This window comes from Dermochelys coriacea, chromosome 1, assembly GCF_009764565.3.
Source record: "Dermochelys coriacea isolate rDerCor1 chromosome 1, rDerCor1.pri.v4, whole genome shotgun sequence".
Lineage (NCBI taxonomy): Eukaryota > Metazoa > Chordata > Testudines > Dermochelyidae > Dermochelys > Dermochelys coriacea.
This window is the reverse complement of record NC_050068.2, coordinates 288324142-288342747: the sequence shown is the minus strand read 5'-3', so window position 1 is coordinate 288342747 and position 18606 is coordinate 288324142. Positions and strand designations below refer to the sequence as shown.

Below are 18606 nucleotides of genomic sequence, written 5' to 3'. Positions count from 1 at the left end.
TATAATGGATTGGTGTCTGATAAAATTTCAAGTGATTTTGAGGTTAAACAAGAGCTCTAATAGAGGGGTTTTTTTTAAATATATGTTTTAGGAGCAGTTTAATAGATATGAGAGAGCAATCTATGCAGCACTCAGTGGGAACCTCAAACAGGTATGTGATGCTTCATGTAAGATAAGTACTACTTCTATGGTAAAAATGCATTTCTCTCTCATAGCTGAGAGCAGAATTTTAGATAGCTAGCATAGTCACCTGTGTAATGTTTGTAAAACCTAGTAAACAAGAAGATAGTAAACATGATAGACCTCTTTACGTCATTATCATACCTGAATTAAGCTAGCACAATCAAACTTTATAGGTTGTTTTGTTTTTTTGCTGGCTATCAATAGAACCAATTCAGATTTTCCTGTTTTGGTCAGTCCAGATTTCTAGTATTTTTTTGATAGCTACATTAAACTAGCTTTCATATGACAGAAGTATGAGATGGAAAAGGACCTAATGTGTTATTTAGACCACCTCCCTGCTGATGCAAGAGTATTTCCCATTTATCTTCAGTGTTTTATGTGGTCTAGTTTTAAGTCTTAACCAATAAACCCCTCACTGGCTGATGAGATTATTCTACAATCTAATCTTGCTGTCTGGCTTTTCCTGTATTCAGCCAAATTGTCTCTTTTTCAGTTGTTTCCCATTACTCCTTTTAACACCTTAAATTATCCTCCTTTTTTTATTTTTTCCCTTGGTTTTAGACCTTTCACATATTTTTGGTATGTCTTCCTCACTCCCATCTTTTTCATTTCCTCAAAATGTAATCCTTCCAATTCCTTAAGGAGGGCACTAAATATGTTGGCTGAGTCACCTGGACCTGGGAGAAGACAACTTTGTTCTAAATTTAACTGTAGCAACTCAAAGACCTGAGCATCATTGTTGACACATCAGCGAAAAGCTCTGCTCAGTGTGTAGCTGTAATAAAAATAAACAAGATGTTAGGATCCTCAAGGAAACGAATGGACAGTAGTACCGATAATATTACTATTTATTCACATAATGGAATTATATGACCGTATCTTGGATATCATGTTCAGTTCTGGTCACTGTCTCAAAAAGATGTAGTAGAACACTTTTTCTGATCTTGCATTTGGGATTAGACTGGGCACATTCACCATCTGTGAGGGGAATGAGTGCTTGTTTTGAGGATTTTTGCATGTGGTATAACAGTTGAGATTGCAAGGGCATTTTGGAAGGGTGATTGAACTCCAGTTCAGCAACTGGAAAGGAAGAGCTGGGTCTGTGCACTTCTCAGTGGGGTTGTGGGCAGGCTCAGCAGCTGGGAAAGGGTGGATATCTTGTCGAGGGCTTGCTAGTAATATTGATGACTACTGTTACTTTTTTCTCATCAGCAATTTAAATAAAAATCCATGACTTAAATAGCAGCATGCCCATGATTGCTGCATGTCCCACGCACTCTTCCCTTTGATTCCTACTGTCCATCCTTTCCTTGGAGCCCAGAGGAAGCAAATGGGAGGCTGCCTTGCAGGTGGCTGAGCTCCTTTCCATGTAGGCATGAGATCCATGCAGGCCATGCCCCCTGTGGCAGTCATGAGCACAGTCAAGCCCCAAGTCCAGGCCCCATAACTAGTTTTGATTGTCACTTCTGAATAATCTTTAGGTTGTTCTTTGCATCTGTTCCTATCTTTTTGCTCTGAAACTTCATAAGCTTTTGGTGGTTGAATATCAGGGATTCATTCTCTACTCAAGGGAGAGGAGTTAAGGGACAATGTTGGCACAAGAACAAATGGATATAAACTGGCCATCAGTAAGTTTAGCCTTGAAATTAGATGGTTTTTAACCATCAAAGGAGTTAAGTTCTGAAATAGCCTTCCACGGGGAATAGTGCAGGCAAAAAACCCCGAAGTTTTAAGACTGAGCTTGCTAAATTTATGAAGTTGTTGCTATTGCAGGCAATCTCATAGGGCCTACCTGTGACTACTATTAGCAAATATCTCCAGTGGCTGGAGATAGGCCACTGGATGGAGGCAGAGGGGGCCCTCTGAGTTACTACAGAGAATTTTTTCGTAGGTGTCCAGCTCGGGGGGTCTTCCCCACAATCTCAGGGTCTAGCTGATCGCCATATTTGGTGTCAGGAAGAAATTTCCCTCAGCTCAGATTGGCAGAGACCCTTGGGAGGGGTTTCACCTTCCTCTGCAGCATGGGGTATGAATCACTTGCTGGTCTAAACTAGAGTAAGTGGTGGATTCTCTATAACTTGAAGTCTTTAAATTAATATAAGAGAGCTTCAGTAACTCTATTAGAGATTATGGGCCAGTTGCAGGAGTGGGTTGGTGGGGTTCTGTGGCCTGCAATGTGCAGGAGGTCAGACTAGATGATCATGATGGTCCCTTCTGGCCTTAAAGTCTGAGTCTAAATAGAGGACATTCAGAAAGTGGAAAAGAAGAATGAATAGAGGCATGGACTGGCACTTGTTTACGTTAGAGAGGAGATGAAGAAAAGGGTTTGTGATAAAAGTATACAAAATAATGATGGCATAGAGGAGGTAGACTGGGCCCTGGTCTTCACTCTTTGTATAATAGAACAGGAGGATGTTCAATAATATTGAAAAGCATCAAATTTAAAACTGATAAAAGGCAGAACTTTTTAACACAATGTAGTAGTTGCTTGAGGAACTCATTGCTACAACATGTTGCTGATGCCAAGAGCTTAGCATGATTCAGGAAAGGATTAGGCATAAAGGCTGGAATTTTCAAATGAGCCTAAGGAATTTAGTGTACAAATCCCATTGACTCTGATTTGGGTACCTTGCTTCTTTACATCCTTTTGAAAATCTCTGTAATATAGGTAGGAAGAACTTTCAGAGGTACAATACTAAGGATTAAAAATCTAAAAGAAGCAAAGTGTTTTGGAAGATACAGAAACCCTCATGATTCTGGGCATAATAAAACCAGCATTTAACTAATGGGGTTGGGTTACAGCAGGATTTCTTGTGCCTTTCTTTGAAGCATCAGAGGCCATTATTTGAGAAAGGATACTGGACTATATGGACCTTAGATGGGATCTCATATGGCCATTACATCTTCTGATATTTCTCTAAAAGAAAAGGAGTACCCGTGGCACCTTAGAGACTAACAAATTTATTAGAGCATAAGCTTTCGTGAGCTACAGCTCACTTCATCGGATGCATTTGGTGGAAAAAGCAGAGGAGAGATTTATACACACACACACACACACACACACACACACACACAACATGAAACAATGGGTTTATCATACAAACTGTATGATAAACCCATTGTTTCATGTTCTCTGTGTGTGTGTGTGTGTGTGTGTGTGTGTATATAAATCTCTCCTCTGCTTTTTCCACCAAATGCATCCGATGAAGTGAGCTGTAGCTCACGAAAGCTTATGCTCTAATAAATTTGTTAGTCTCTAAGGTGCCACGGGTACTCCTTTTCTTTTTGCGAATACAGACTAACACGGCTGCTACTCTGAAACCTGATATTTCTCTAGATCTGTTAATGCAGACTTTTTTATTTTATTTGAACATGAAGCTTCTTCCAGTTTGTGATACCTGGGAAGATACAGTCTGGGCATATTTCCGGGTCATGGTGGATTCGCTGGTGGAGCAGGAAATCCGTACATCAGTAATGACCACAGAGGAACTGGAAGAACTCCCTAGAGAGTATTTAGAAACAAAGTAAGTCTTTAGTACCGTTGTGCCCTTTAACGTCAATAAAGGTCATATGTGATCTGCAGTCATTCAAATTAACTGTTTCTGTACCTTCATTTTTCTCTTCTTTTGAAGCTGGACTTTAGAAAAGGTTTTTGAAGAACTCCAGGCTACAGACAAAAAGGTAAATACTTAATACAGAACTTCCAGTCAACATTTTTGTGTGTTTATGTTGTCCCAGGGAACTGCTTTTAATCCAGTATTTAACAGAATAATCTCAAATATGCACTGGACTGAAGAAATCAATGGCAAGCTCTTTTTTTAAAAAAATAAAATCATTTGGTTTTAATCTCCTTCTGAAAGGGTCTATTATAGATTTCCAAGCCTTTTCTTGCTTCCACAGTGGATATTTTTTTGAATGCAAATGAATTAAGTTGCAAAATTATTTCCTTTCCATCCCACCCCACAGCCAGCCCCTTTGACAATGAAAGGAATACAGGCAACTTAAAAACCTGTCCAATTCAAAAAATGAGGTACACTTGACCCCAACTTCCTCTGGCAAACTGGCTGACTATACTGAAGAAACAGTGAAGCTGACTATCAAGTGCTCTCAAATGTACAAAGTAGGAAACATGAAATTTTTTTTTTCCCAAATCTTGTTTCTTGTACCAATATTAGATACAATTTTCATGTGTGATTTGGTTCAGTGTCCCTTTAAGAGATTTCAGCTTTTGCATACTATGCATAGTATGAATCTGAACAATATAAGATTTTATTCACTTAAGTAGGTCACACATCCATAGTATCTTTAACATCCAGGGTATTAATTACCATTTTTGCACAAGATTGGACTGAAGACCTATTTATTTATCCCCTGTTAAATATTCACTTGATAGCATGCATAGAAATATGATTTAACAAGCATACGCATATATACACTCCTACCTAGTTATCCCCATAATGTCAAATTTGTGTTTAAGACCTTTACTGTTGCATCTCTAGTATGTTCCATGCATTAGTTCCTCAAGGCACACAGGCTTTTCTTTAAAAAAAGAAAAGGAGTACTTGTGGCACCTTAGAGCCTAACAAATTTATTAGAGCATAAGCTTTCGTGAGCTACAGCTCACTTCATCGGATGCATCCGATGAAGTGAGCTGTAGCTCACGAAAGCTTATGCTCTAATAAATTTGTTAGGCTTTTCTTTGTGTATATGTGTCTGGGCTTCATTTTCTTGTCTGTCACTCTAGTAGTGGAATCCATTTTCTCTTGCCTTTAGAATTGTATACATCTCCATCATGCTCTTTTATTCTCACTAAGAACACATAGATTTTAACTTTTTTTTCTAACAGCATTAATTTCTTAAACATCCCTTTCTTCCCCTTCCCCAGTTCTTCTATTCTTTTCTTATGTGGCACCCATAGTATCTGACCGTACTCCAGGTATATACTCTCTACTTTGAACAGTACCCTATTTTCAGCATAGTTCTTTGATTCAGGTTAGCCCTCACCCTATTCAATTATGGGGAATGTTGTATGGTGTATATGGTTTTCACAGGAAATGTGAACTGTTTTTCAGAGAGTTTTAGAGGAAAACCAAGAACACTATCATGTAATTCAGAAGTTCATTATTTTGGGAGACGTGGATGGTAAGCTTTGTTTTGTGACTTTTTTTTTTTTCAAAGGTCAATTCCTTTTATTATTTATACTTACTTTTATGGGAACTTACAAGTGAAAATGTTTCCTAACTTCTAACCATGCAAACTCAGTTTGAAAGTCAAGCTGATTTCTAATCTGGCTTACATGATGCGAACAATAAAGATTCTACAATCAGAACTTTAGCTCTGCCTCCTCGACTAGTATTGACCTCAGCAGTCCAAGCAGTAAAAAGTAATAAAATATATTTAGTCAGAAAAGTATGCAGAGTCATATGAATACATCTGGGAAAAAGACTGGTGGAATAAAAATGTTGTCATTGTTCAGACTAGAACAGCATGTTGAGAGCTATGCTTTAATAAGACTGATATAGTCCAGTTGGAACATTCTAGCTCTCACGCTTTGTTTTTATTTGCTATATTTTACAAATACATTGTTTTGAAATATTTCTCAGCTGTCGTCTTCTCCCCCACTGTAAAGCTAATGTAGACATGTACTTTGTGGCTACAGGTTTGATGGACGAATTTAACAAATGGCTTTCCAAAGACAGAAGTGTGCTCCCAGGTCACCTCCTTCGGTTCATGACGCATCTTATTCTGTTCTTCCGCACTCTGGGACTGCAGACAAAGGTACATTCCGTTTGTTTTATTTAATTATATCCTGCCTCTTGCCATGGAACCTAGTCTCACTGAATTTAAAATCTCTCTCACTCTCACTCTCTCTCACACACACACTCACTCACTCACTCACCCCTCCCCCCCCAAAATTATGGAAAATTGCTAATAAACTGCCCTGAATAGACCAGTTGTTAATCCTAGAATCCCAAAGTAACAATCAAAACCAGACAAAGTAAAGCAGTACAAAAAGACAGCCAAATACTAAAGAAAATTAAATCTTACTTGCCAAATTTTTGTCAAAGGGGAACAAATGCCAATCATAGGAGCCATTTACTGATCAAGACCCTACTGCCAAACGCCCTGTTTTAGGCATTGGCATTAAGAGCATCTCAGCCACTATGAGTACGAGGCAAGAAGGGGTCTCTCAGATAACTGGGTATAAGACTATGCAGGGTTTTAAAGACAGTAGAGTAACTGCTGGAATTGCACCTGGTGCTATGGGTTCATAAGCACCTCTACTTAAATAGTAAGCTGCTTCATTCTGCACCAGCTGAAGCTTTCAGGCATTCTTCAAGCGTAGTCCTAAGTATAGCACATTTGTCACCTAGCCTCTAGTTGACAGATATGGACTGACTAAGAAAGGAGCAGTTGTAGCCTCATAGAATCATAGAAATGTAGGGCTGGGAGGGATTCAAAAGTCATCAAGTCCAGCCGCCTGTTTTGAAGAAGGGCCAAGTAAACCTAGACCATTCCTGACGGGTGTTGGGCCATCCTGTTCTTAAAATCCTCCAGTGACAGGGATTCCACAATGTCCCTTGGAAGCCTATTCCACAATTCAACTACACTTTTAGTTAGAAAGTTTTTCCTAATATGTAACCTAAATCTCCCTTGCTGCAGATTAAACCCATGACTTCTTGTCCTAATTTCAGTGAACATAGACATCAATTGTTCTCTGACAGTCATATGCAGTCACAGATAATAAAAGGCACCGTGAACTGCTGCCTGCAAATGTAGAAACCCCAGACTACAAACCATTTTGGCAAAAGACAGTCATGTAACTGACGTAGATGCCATTTCATCCCATTCTGTTAGATGTTTTCTCATAACTACAATCATCCCTTTAATCTTGTCAGGATTTCAGTCAAAGCCAGTTTGCATTCAGCTAAGTCTTTCTCAGCCAGACACTGGGAAAGTAGTAAAAACAGATCTAAAACTGCACTGAACTAGGTATCAACCTGCTATAGTTACTGCAGGGGCAACTTCACATTAGTACATTAGGAGGAAAAATGAGTAGTTGAATACTACATTCTGAGGGGAAAGAGTGAACTTGATTAAGGGCCACTCCATCAACCCTCACTGAATCCCAAAAAGAAGATGCAGTTTTGCAAACTCTTGTGATTTTTTTTTTTTAAAGCTGCAGCTCCTGGAGGCATGTTTTTAGCACGAGATTCTCATTTCATGGTTTAGAGGAAAGTTTGCAAATGTGACATGAGTGTATATCCCAAACGGTCAAAATCCATAAAAACTCAATTTTTTAATTTTTTTTTTTTTAAATCTTAATACTTGGGGGAGCATGACTCGTAACTAGGCCCTACCAAATTCATGGTCCAATTTGGTCAATTTCACAGTTGTGGGATTTTAAAAATTGTAAATTTCATGATTCTAGCTGTTTATAAATGTCATGGTGGTGTGTTTGTAGGGGTCCTGACCCAAAAAGGAGTTGAGGGTGTCGCAAGGTTATTGTAGGGCAAGATTGCGGTACCACTACCCTTACTGTGGTGGTGCTGCCTTCAGAGTTGGGCAGCTGGAGAGGGGCGGTTGCCTTCAGAGCTGGGCTCCCGGCCAGCAGCTGAGCCACTGCCAGCAGCAGAGCAGAAGTAAGGAGGTCCTGGTATGGTATTGCCACCCTTACTTCTGGTGGCCAACAGCCGCCACTCTCCAGCTGCCCAGCTCTGAAGGCAGCGCAGAAGTAGGGGTGGCAATACCATGACCCCCCCCCAAAATAACCTTGCAACTCCCCCCCCCCCCGCAACTTTCTTATGGGTCAGGACCCCCAATTTGAGGAATGCTGGTCTCCCCTGTGATCTCTCTAGTATAGGTTAAAGCGCACACAAGACCAGATTTCATGGTCTGTGACACGTTTTTCATGGCTGTGAATTTGGTAGGGCCCTTCTGAACTTTTTTTTGGGTTGAGAATACTGGAGATGTCAAAACCTCAATCAGCAGTATCCAAAACTACTGATATTGAATAAAATCCACATTTACCACTTTAGCTTTAGTCTTTAAGGTGCCACTGGACTCCTCGTTGTTTTTGTGGATACAGACGAACATAGCTACCCCTCTGAGCTTTAGCCTAGTCAGTCAGCAGGATGAGATCAGCCATCAATAGCAGTACGGTCAGTCAAAGGTCAGAAACCAGACTGCTGTCAAGTATCAGGGGATAGCTGTGTTAGTCTGTATCCATAAAAACAAGGAGTCCCGTGGCACCTTAAAGACTAACAGATTTATTTGAGCATAAGCTTTCGTGGGTAAAAACCCCACTTCAGATGCATGGAGTGAAAGTTACAGATGCAGACATAAATATACTGACACATGAAGAGAAGGAAGTTACCTCACAAGTGGAGAACCAGTGTTGACAGGGCCAACTCAATCAGGGTGGATGTAGCCCACTCCCAACAATAGATGAGGAGGTGTCAATTCCAGGAGAGGCAAAGCTGCTTTTGTAATGAGCCAACCGCTCCCAGTCCCTATTCAAGCCCAAATTAATGGTGTTAAATTTGCAAATGAATTTTAGTTCCACTGTTTCTCTTTGAAGGCTGTTTCTTAAGTTTGTTTGGGGTTTTTTTTTTTTTTGTTCAAGTATAGCTACTTTCAAATCTATTATAGAATGTGCAGGAAGATTGAAGTGTTCTGCTGCTGGCTTTTGTGTGTTACCATTCCTGATGTCCAATTTGTGTCCATTTATTCTCTTACGTAGGGACTGTCCGGTTTGGCCAATGTACATGGCAGAGGGGCATTGCTGGCACATGATGGCATATATAACATTAGTAGACATGCCGGTGAATGAGCCTCTGATGGTGTGGCTGATGTCGTTGGGTCCTATGATGATGTCACTAGAGTAGATACGGGGACAGAGAAGGCAACAAGGTTTGCTACAGGGATTGGTTCCTGGGTTAGTGTTTCTGTGGTGTGGTGTGTAGTTGCTGGTGAGTATTTGCTTCAGGTTGGGGGGCTGTCTGTAAGTGAGGACTGGCCTGTCTCCCAATGTCTGTGAGAGGTGAGGGATCGTTTTCCAGGATAGGTTGTAGATCATTGATGATGTGCTGGAGAGGTATTAGCTGAGGGCTGTATGTGATGGCCAGTGGTGATCTGTTTGTTTTCCTTGTGTGGCCTGTCCTGTAGGAGGTAAATGGACATAAATTGGACATCAGGAATGGCAACACACAAAAGCCAGTGGGAGAACGCTTCAGTCTTCCTGGACTGTGTCTATGGCTAAGCACTAAAATCCCCAGAGCATTTTCAAAACCTCATTGGGACCAGGGGACCACCAGCCTCCAAGAGCAGATCATAGAAATGGGTCCACCACCAGAGCTTGCTTGCAGTGAGTAAATTACTGAAGCAGTGATATTCAGCTAGCTCTGTGTCTGGATCTAACTGTGGCAATCTTATGAGTGCAATGGGAAAAATGGCAAAAAGAGATGTATAGTTGCTTTTGCTGTTGTTTTACTTAAAATTTAAAATCTCTCTTTCCCATTAAGGAGGAAGTCTCTGTTGAAATCTTAAAGACCTATATTCAGGTAAGCTTTCAAAAGGATAGGGGCTTTTCTGCCCTGCTCAGCTACGGTTAGGGGTGAGGGAATAAAAGGAAACTTTAGTTACTGTAACATATTTTAATGCAACGAATGGAAATGCTTAAGGGAGAGCTAAGAAAAGTATTTGATGCATCCTACTAGATGCACAGGAACTCACTTGCACATACCAGAGCTTGTGTTAGCAATGTCTAGGAGCATGTCTATGGTTAACGGCAATTGATGCTGTGTCGATCGAGCCACCTGCTAAATCGACCGCAGATCGTTCTCCTGTGGACTCCGGTATTCCACCGGAACGAGAAGCATAAGGTAAATGAATAGGAGAGTGTCTCCCGTTGACCCAATGCAGTGCAGACACCGCAGTAAGTCGACCTAAGCTATGTCAACTCCAGCTACCTTATTCACGTAGCTGGAGTTGCGTAACTTAGGTTGACATACCCCCATAGTGTAGACAAGGCCTAAGTGAGAACCAGTTTGACAGACCCCTGCTTGTAAATGAAGATTCAATGGAATCTTTTTGTCAGATCTTGTTTTTTAGAAATTTGGTGTTCATCATTCTGATACTCATCATGGTGGGGGTGTATATATGTAAAAAATATAAACAGGGAATATAGAATGTGTTCTGTACAGAAGCATATTCATTACCATTATATTTAATACTTATTTTTATTCTGCAGCGGTTGATAAGTGAGAAGCACACAGATCTAATAGCATTTTATGTCAGCCATTTACCTCAGGAGCTAGCTGTTGCTCAATATGCTATATTTTTGGAAGATGTCACTGAAACTGAGCAACGGCACCACTGCCTTGAACTAGCAAAGGAAGCAGGTAAGAAATGCTGATGTTAGCCTTATAAGCTTTTTCTGCCTGATGATGTTACCTTTCAGAAACATTAATTCCATTATTACTGATCCCAGCTACACAAATGTTGTTGGGTAGTTTTTACTATTTTCAATTACACAAAATTTACACGTTTCAGAGTAGCAGCCGTGTTAGTCTGTATTCGCAAAAAGAAAAGGAGTACTTGTGGCACCTTAGAGACTAACAAATTTATTAGAGCATAAGCTTTCGTGAGCTGCATCCGATGAAGTGAGCTGTAGCTCACGAAAGCTTATGCTCTAATAAATTTGTTAGTCTCTAAGGTGCCACAAGTACTCCTTTTCTTTTTACAAAATTTACATTTTTGTAAACAGTTACATTTTTCGGACTGGCCTATGTTTCAGGAGGATCAGTCTATCTTTATAGTTGTTTCCTGGAATTGAATTTTTCTGTCTAAATTAACTTGCTACATTTTTTTTTTTTTAACATACAGTCACTTCCGAACCAGACAGGAAACAAATGTCAAGTTAACTGCCTGACTGATCCATGATATCCTTATTTTTGCAATGAGTTGGCCAAGGCTTTCGCGATTCCTACACAGGCCTGAATTAAGGAGTATGCAACAAAGACTTTTGTCAGACCCATATAATGACTCGAGGATTTGGCAGAGCTGTGAAGCTTGCTGTCCATCTCCCATCCTGCTTACAGTGTGGCTTTCTGATCATCCATTGTGGTTGTAAAATTAGCGTACAACTTTTCCCTTCCTCTTCTCCCTACTGAACAAAGAACTCCAGCTAAATGACCAGCTTTGCTTCTTGCCTGGGAGGGGCCCTGCTGTCACGTTCAAACTGGAATCTCTTGCGTAGAAGTATCTTTACTGTAGTGCTGTCTAAGCTGTTGGTCAATGCAGCTTTTATGCATGGCCTCTGGCTTATAGAAAAGGAGTACTTGTGGCACCTTAGAGACTAACAAATTTATTAGAGCATAAGCTTTCGTGAGCTACAGCTCACTTCATCGGATGCATCTCTGGCTTATAAATACCCTTTCATCCAGGAAATATTCTGCCACCTTTTTGTTTTTTTCCTGAAACAGTGCATCTTATTTAGAAAACAAGACAATATAGCAATATAAGTATACTTCCTTTATATTCATAATTGGAAGGGTGTCTATTTTTTCTTTAGCATTTTTATTCCAGAGACAACTTAGTGAAGGTAACATCTCTTCCCAAACAAGTTACTAATAAGAAAGCACTGCTGTGAAGTTCCCTTAGTCTAGACTATTATATCAGTTGTGTTGCCTCGTTTAGTCCAGGGTTCTGGGAATAGTTGGGTCTTAAAAAATGTGCCTATATATCAGTCCTACTACACAGACTGAGAAGCATACTTAAACTTTAATTGTTTTACTGTCCCTTCCCACTGTTCATGATTTTTTTTTCTTTAAAAACTCAATTGTCATTCTCCTTAATGCTGATGGTCAGTTTTGCATTTCAAGATCATACGGGTCAGCCTTGCAATGAGCACAGTCATATAAGAATGACAGTCGCTAAAATAAAATGATCAATACACTTCCTATAAAAATTGATTAAATATTGGTATATAATTTTATCTTAAACTTAGGTCTGGATGTTGCAACCATAACAAAAACTGTTGTTGAAAACATTCGCAAGAAAGATACTGGCGAGTTCACTCACCATGACCTTGCACTAGATGCTGGCACAACAGAGGTAAATGTCTATGTACAGATTTCAGCCAGCAATACAAAAATTCCAGTGTGCAGTATTCATGAACAAGACTCTCTTTACCGATAGTGTCCATATTTTTGTTTTCAAACAAATGCAGAAAGCATGTGCAAGAGAGTGACACTTACTTTGTGGGGGGGGGGGGATGGGCAAAGAGGTGAAACAAGTGAATTCATATTGTGGGTTTGGTTTTTGCATATCTTGATCTTTCATGTCTGCAGTATGTTGAGTATATCCACTCTTCAGAGAGTAAATAGTAAATGGAGATTAAATCAGTAACACACCTCTGGCAAGGATGTGAAAGTGGTGAAGAGTTTTTTATAAATTTGGAAAACTAAATCTTCACCCTGATGTAACAGTGTGCATTTGTTCAGTCTGTCTTCTCCATCTCAAGAGCAAGTTTTTGATCTGACCTTCGCTTTAGCACATGACTGACTGGCATATCTAAATTAAAGGGGAAAATGAAAATTGCCTCTTGTCTTAGGTTCCTTGTCAACACCACTCAACAGCAGCTATGCAGTACTTTGGTGATCACAATTCTGTAATTAGCCATGAACTCGCTTTCTCAAAGTATGGTATGCGAGCAACTGGCCAAGTGGAACTAGAGGAACCATTTGGCAAATATGTACTATTTCAGTCTGTCCAAGAAACTGTTAACTTCTAAAGAAATAGAGGGCAAGATTTTGAAGTGCAAATCAGCAGCTTGTCCGGTGGATAGTAATTAACTGAAACTTTGACTGGAATAGATTTTGGGTGGAACTAGGATACCAGATTTCAGAGTAGCAGCCGTGTTAGTCTGTATTCGCAAAAAGAAAAGGAGTACTTGTGGCACCTTTTCTTTTTAGGATACCAGAGAATGTTTTTCCCAAATGTTTTTGGTAGTAAAACTTGGTTAAACCAGTCTACCATAAGCATCCCGTAATGCTGTCTGGAGACTTCGTAGAACGCTATTTAATGTCCAGAACCAAGTGTATTTAACGTTTGCTTTATCCTTGAAAAAGATCTTAAGTCTAATAAGTGTGCTTTTACAGGAAGATCGCTTGAAGATTGATGTGATTGACTGGCTGGTATTTGATCCTGGACAGAGGGCTGAAGCACTTAAGCAAAGCAATGCTATAATGAGGAAGTTCTTGGGTATTATCACTTTACATATTTTATTTGGGTAGTAGATTTTAACACTGTCTCATTGACAGTTAGTCTCAGGAATCTAAGAATGTTAGATTTGGGCTAAAATCATAGAGCTCATTAAAGAGCATCACTAGGACAGTGAAGAGGGCCAAGTATCCTCCATCTTGAAATTATAGCAAAATTGTATCATAAGTTTGTCACCAGCATTAACCAATTATGTAACATTATAAAAGTACTGAAATTCTAAATTGCATTGTCACAGCATCCAAGAAACATGAAGCAGCAAAAGATGTGTTTGTGAAGATTCCACAAGATTCCATAGCAGAAATATACAATCAATGGGAGGAACAAGGAATGGATAGTCCGCTGCCAGCTGAAGATGACAATGCTATAAGAGAACATTTATGTATCAGAGCATACCTGGTGAGAATCAAATACACTAAATGCTGGGTACTTGAAATCACTTATGGGTAACTATAATTTTCGCCTCTTATTTTAGGATTGGAAATGGATCTAGAGAAGCATGTACATATTTGAGCAAATGTGCACTGTAGTAGAAATGTTACAAAGTGGTGCTGTTTTTCTGCACTGTTGACAAATGTTGACTCTTGAGTAACTTGGGAGAAGCAAGATGTGCTAAATTCTTCTATTGTGTAAACTTAACAAGGCAATCAGTGTAACTTCAGCAATTCACAGATCAAAGTCTGAGTAGCAATCTTTAGCAAATGTTTTTTTCCAATGCAATTTAGGAAGCCCATGAAACGTTCAATGAGTGGTTTAAACACATGAACTCAGCTCCACAGAAGCCTACTTTGCTGCCACAAGCAAGCTTCACTGAGAGAGTGGCCCATGAACATAAAGAGAAGAAGTACGAGGTACACAGAATGTGTAGATGTTAGTCTCAAAGTCTGTCGACAAAGTATTTTGAAATGTAAAAATTATTACACAAATACTCTACATTCCAATAGTCGCTGTTTCGGAGGGACAGTCCACTTCTAATACAGTAGAAATGTACTAATTCACATTGATAAGGAGATCCATTTTGTGAATTACTGAATTTTGAATACTGAAAATGAATTAAAAAATCAAAAATAGTAAAGAACTCCTGTATTTATATAAAGCGCTCCTATATTTTACAACTGTATTTAATCTTTCTTTATAGTACATCATAACATACTAGTAAATATTCTATTGTAAAATTTTGTAAAAATATTCAGTCTTAGTAATATGAGACCTCACTACTACATTCTGCTAATAAATCTTCACTGGAAAGTGAGGGAGAATGCTGTTTTGTGTGATGATCTATTGTATTTTACTACCCACTTATCTCCTCTTATAAAAGATGTTGCAAGTTTTTCTCACCAAAAGACCCTCTTTATAGACTTCACATGTTGGCAAGTACAAAATATACTGTAGGTAGTTTAATTGAAACCAGCAATCTTGTTCTGGAGATATGGTAAAATAAGTTGTCAAAATATTATCATCTTCCTCTTATGGCTGTGCCTGCTTCGAAACTATCTGTTTAACTCTCTTTATGTAGGTAATTAAGCATGCATGACAATGTCTATTAGCAGCTGGCATTTCAGCCAACAGCTAAAATTTAAGATTTTTATTTAGAATTAGATCTGTCAATGTCTATACGTCAGATTAAAATATCTGTTCTGCTAAAATAGGCCTTGGATATTCTGTTTACTCTGTTTTTCTCCTTCAGATGGATTATGGTATTTGGAAAGGTCTCTTGGATGCTGTAACAGCTGATGTGAAAGAGAAAATGTACAATGTCTTGCTATTTGTTGATGGAGGATGGATGGTTGATGTCAGAGAGGTAAAATGCGCTCTTGTACCCCAGAACAGGCCTCCAAAAAGCTGTTTCTACACAACAATAGGAGACATTAGTGCTTCCCAGTCTCACTTGCTGTTGCTGCTCAGTTACAGTTCACTTGACTGGTGACTTGACTATCACCATGAATGGATTTTTTTCCCCATGGTTGGGAATATGAGAATTGCCCCCACCAAGTCCAGAGTCCTGTCTCGGACAGTGTTTAGTACCAGATTCATCAGAGGAGGTATCAAACCATGTAGTGGACATCTAAAGAATAGCATGCTCACAGGAGTAGTTTCTTCCAAACTCCTTCAACTAGAAGCTGGCTTCTACACTGCTTGAGATCGGAATGTGAATTTGCAGGACAAATCTACCTGAAAGAAATACATTAAATACATTAAATATGGTTGGAAAACATGGACTGCTTTAACTGGACACAGGCAAAATGTGAAGATGGCAACCAGTCTACACTTAGGGAAATATCCTATTATGAAACTTAATTTCCTTTTTGTATTAAATTTTTAGGGAAAATCATTTTCTTTTCAATACAATAACCATTTGTAAACTGATTTTAAGTCTTCAAAACTTGTAAATATGTGTTACAGTTGTTTCCACTATATTTTGCTGCATTACTTTTCCCCCCGACAGTTAGAATTGGGCAGAAGTACTGTTGCTTTATGAGGCCAATACAATAAAACCTAGTAAAGGAATGTACTTGTAACTAACACGTGCTTTTCTATGGTAAGGATGCCGAAGATGACCCTGAACGAACACATCAGATGATCTTGCTGCGAAAACTATGCCTGCCTATGATTTGCTTTCTACTTCATACAGTTTTACACAGCACCAGACAGTACCAGGAATGCCTGAGACTAGCTGATGTGGTCGCTTCAGAGCGACACAGGCTCTATGTGGTGAGACAAAGCTCAAAATCACTTATTTATTTGCATTTTAAATTAATTTAAAGAAATCCACAATTGTTTAGTAAATTTAAAACTACAGAATGTGTTTGTAAATGAAGTCATGAAGCTACGGTTAGAAAAACAAACACTAGGTCATACTATTTAATCCTGTTACTTGCAGCAGTAAAGGATTTCCTGACGCAATTAACATTTTTTGTGAGTTTTTTGCTATGCTTTCTGTCAGAGTTGAAAAGGGCCATGAGAATTACACAGAAAATATTCAGATAACCAATATCTCATTCTTCTGCGTGGTGCCATTTGTGTGGTTTTGGTGTTTTATTTTTTTTTTTAATTGTAATCAAGATTTATTGCCCTGCCATTATATTTCATTGGTGGTAGAGATCTTATTGAGCCAGTACTCACCGATGCACTGTATCAGGGCTTTTGTAAATTTAATGCCTTTGTTTCTAGTCCTTATGGCTGTGAAAAAATCATTTTCCAGTGTGAATCAGTAACTAATTGTCTTGCAGAGTTTGCAGGTAAACCATCAGCTGTAAGAGCTTTGACCTAACCAATTCAGTTGGTATGGACTCTGAAGCCTAATGACAACAAACATATATGTTAATATTGCCTATTTCCCTGCTGATCTTTCTAGTGGAAACATCAAGCTGTTCTGGGTTAATGAATGGGTTTTGAGGTTGGTTGTTTGACTTTGCATACTCTGGCACTCTCTTCCAATCCTGACACCTGATCATGGAGTTCTTTTTTCTTACCTATTTGTCAGACCAAGTGTTGAGACTGCTGAGACATAAGTTGACCAGCATACTTAAACCACTGTTTACTTGCAAATCTGTCTCCTCTGTAAGAAGATATGATCTCATGTATGTATCTTTTATTTTTAGGTGTTTTCTAAGGAAGAACTCAGAAAGCTGCTACAGAAGCTGAGGGAGTCTTCTCTAATGCTTTTGGACCAGGGTTTTGATCCTCTGGGATATGAAATACAATCGTAGTTCTACCGTTCTAGTTATTGACAGGAACTTTTGAATGGCACTATAAATGGGAAGTCTGGACATCCTGTTCTGTTTGAAAAATACATAAACATTTGGGGTAGTAATGTCTTGTAAAATTAAACTCAGATTTGAATATCTGTATTTGAAAAATGCCGACTAAATACTTGATGCAAGTTGATAGTCTTGTCTTAAACGTTTTTCCAATAAAACTGCTTCATAAGCAGAAATCCTAATGTTTGTTGATTCTAACATAAAAGTGTACTTCAGGGCCCCAATGCTGCAAGTGACTCCAAATATGTGAACAGACCCCTGTACTTGCTTAATCAGGCAACTCCACAGGAGCCACTTGTGGACTGGAACTGTCAGCCACCAGCAGAAGAAGAATCTCCAGAAGCCACGATCCCTCAATTGAGGAAGAAGGCTGTGCTGGTTAACAAACTGACATGGTTTAGAAACTAAGTGAAGGCAGCTATAAACATAATATATATTAAAATAAATGGAATAATGGGAAAGTTGATAGTAAGGAATATAAATGAGAAGTTAGGAATTCTAGAAAACTGATAGAGAAACAAAGGAATACAAGGAGAAATCTACGGCCAGCAGAGTTCAGGACAATAAAAAGCAGTTTCTTAAATATATTGGGAACAAAAATAATCCTGACAATGGTATTGTACCATTACTAGACAGAAATGGTAGAATTATCAGTAATCATGCAGAAAAGTCAGAAGTGTTCAATAAATATTTCTGTTCTGTATTTGGGGGGAAAAAAGATCTCATCGTATGGTCCTAACTCTTTCCATTCCGCTAGTCTCTTGGAGGCTGTTAAACAGAAGCTGTGAAGTTAGACATTTTAAAATCTGGTCCAGATAACTTGCCCCCAAGAGTTTTAAAAGAGCTAGTGGAGGAACTTGCAGCACTGTTTATGTTGATTTTCAGTAAGTCCTGGAGCTCTGGGGAAGCTCCCAAAGACTGGAAGAAAGCTAATGACGTGCCTTTTTTTTTTTAAAAAGGGGAAATAGGATGACCCAGGTAATTATAGGCACGTCAGCCTGACATCAATTCTGGCCAAGATAATGGAGTGACTGATACAAAGCTCAACAAAGGATTAAAAAAGGGTAATAAGAAAAGGAGGACTTGTGGCACCTTAGAGACTAACATTTATTTGAGCATAAGCTTTCGTGAGCTACAGCTCACTTCATTGAATGCATTTCAATGCATCCGATGAAGTGAGCTGTAGCTCATGAAAGCTTATGCTCAAATAAATGTTAGTCTCTAAGGTGCCACAAGTCCTCCTTTTCTTTTTGCGAATACAGACTAACACGGCTGCTACTCTGAAAGAAGTGTAATGTAATTAATGCATATTAACATGTGTTTATGGAAAATAGATCCTGCCAGCTAACTTGATATCTTTGAAGAGATTACAAGTTTG

General features: G+C 39.0%; 1 protein-coding gene across 4 annotated transcripts in view; it reads left to right on the top strand.

Moving 5' to 3' along the window:
- The window catches only part of NUP107 (nucleoporin 107), a 44844-nt gene extending 27444 nt beyond the window's left edge, over positions 1–17400 (top strand). For all 4 annotated transcript variants that reach the window (XM_038375642.2, XM_043493658.1, XM_038375659.2 and 1 more), the window contains 14 exons: positions 92–151; positions 3562–3707; positions 3816–3864; positions 5256–5325; positions 5843–5961; positions 9708–9746; positions 10436–10586; positions 12194–12300; positions 13347–13449; positions 13706–13866; positions 14193–14318; positions 15155–15268; positions 16012–16179; positions 17070–17400. In XM_038375642.2, the coding sequence (XP_038231570.1) occupies positions 92–151; positions 3562–3707; positions 3816–3864; positions 5256–5325; positions 5843–5961; positions 9708–9746; positions 10436–10586; positions 12194–12300; positions 13347–13449; positions 13706–13866; positions 14193–14318; positions 15155–15268; positions 16012–16179; positions 17070–17177 (1521 nt within the window). In that variant the 3' untranslated portion in view covers positions 17178–17400. The remainder of the gene's footprint in view (positions 1–91; positions 152–3561; positions 3708–3815; positions 3865–5255; positions 5326–5842; positions 5962–9707; positions 9747–10435; positions 10587–12193; positions 12301–13346; positions 13450–13705; positions 13867–14192; positions 14319–15154; positions 15269–16011; positions 16180–17069) is intronic.
- Positions 17401–18606: the final 1206 nt, after the last annotated feature.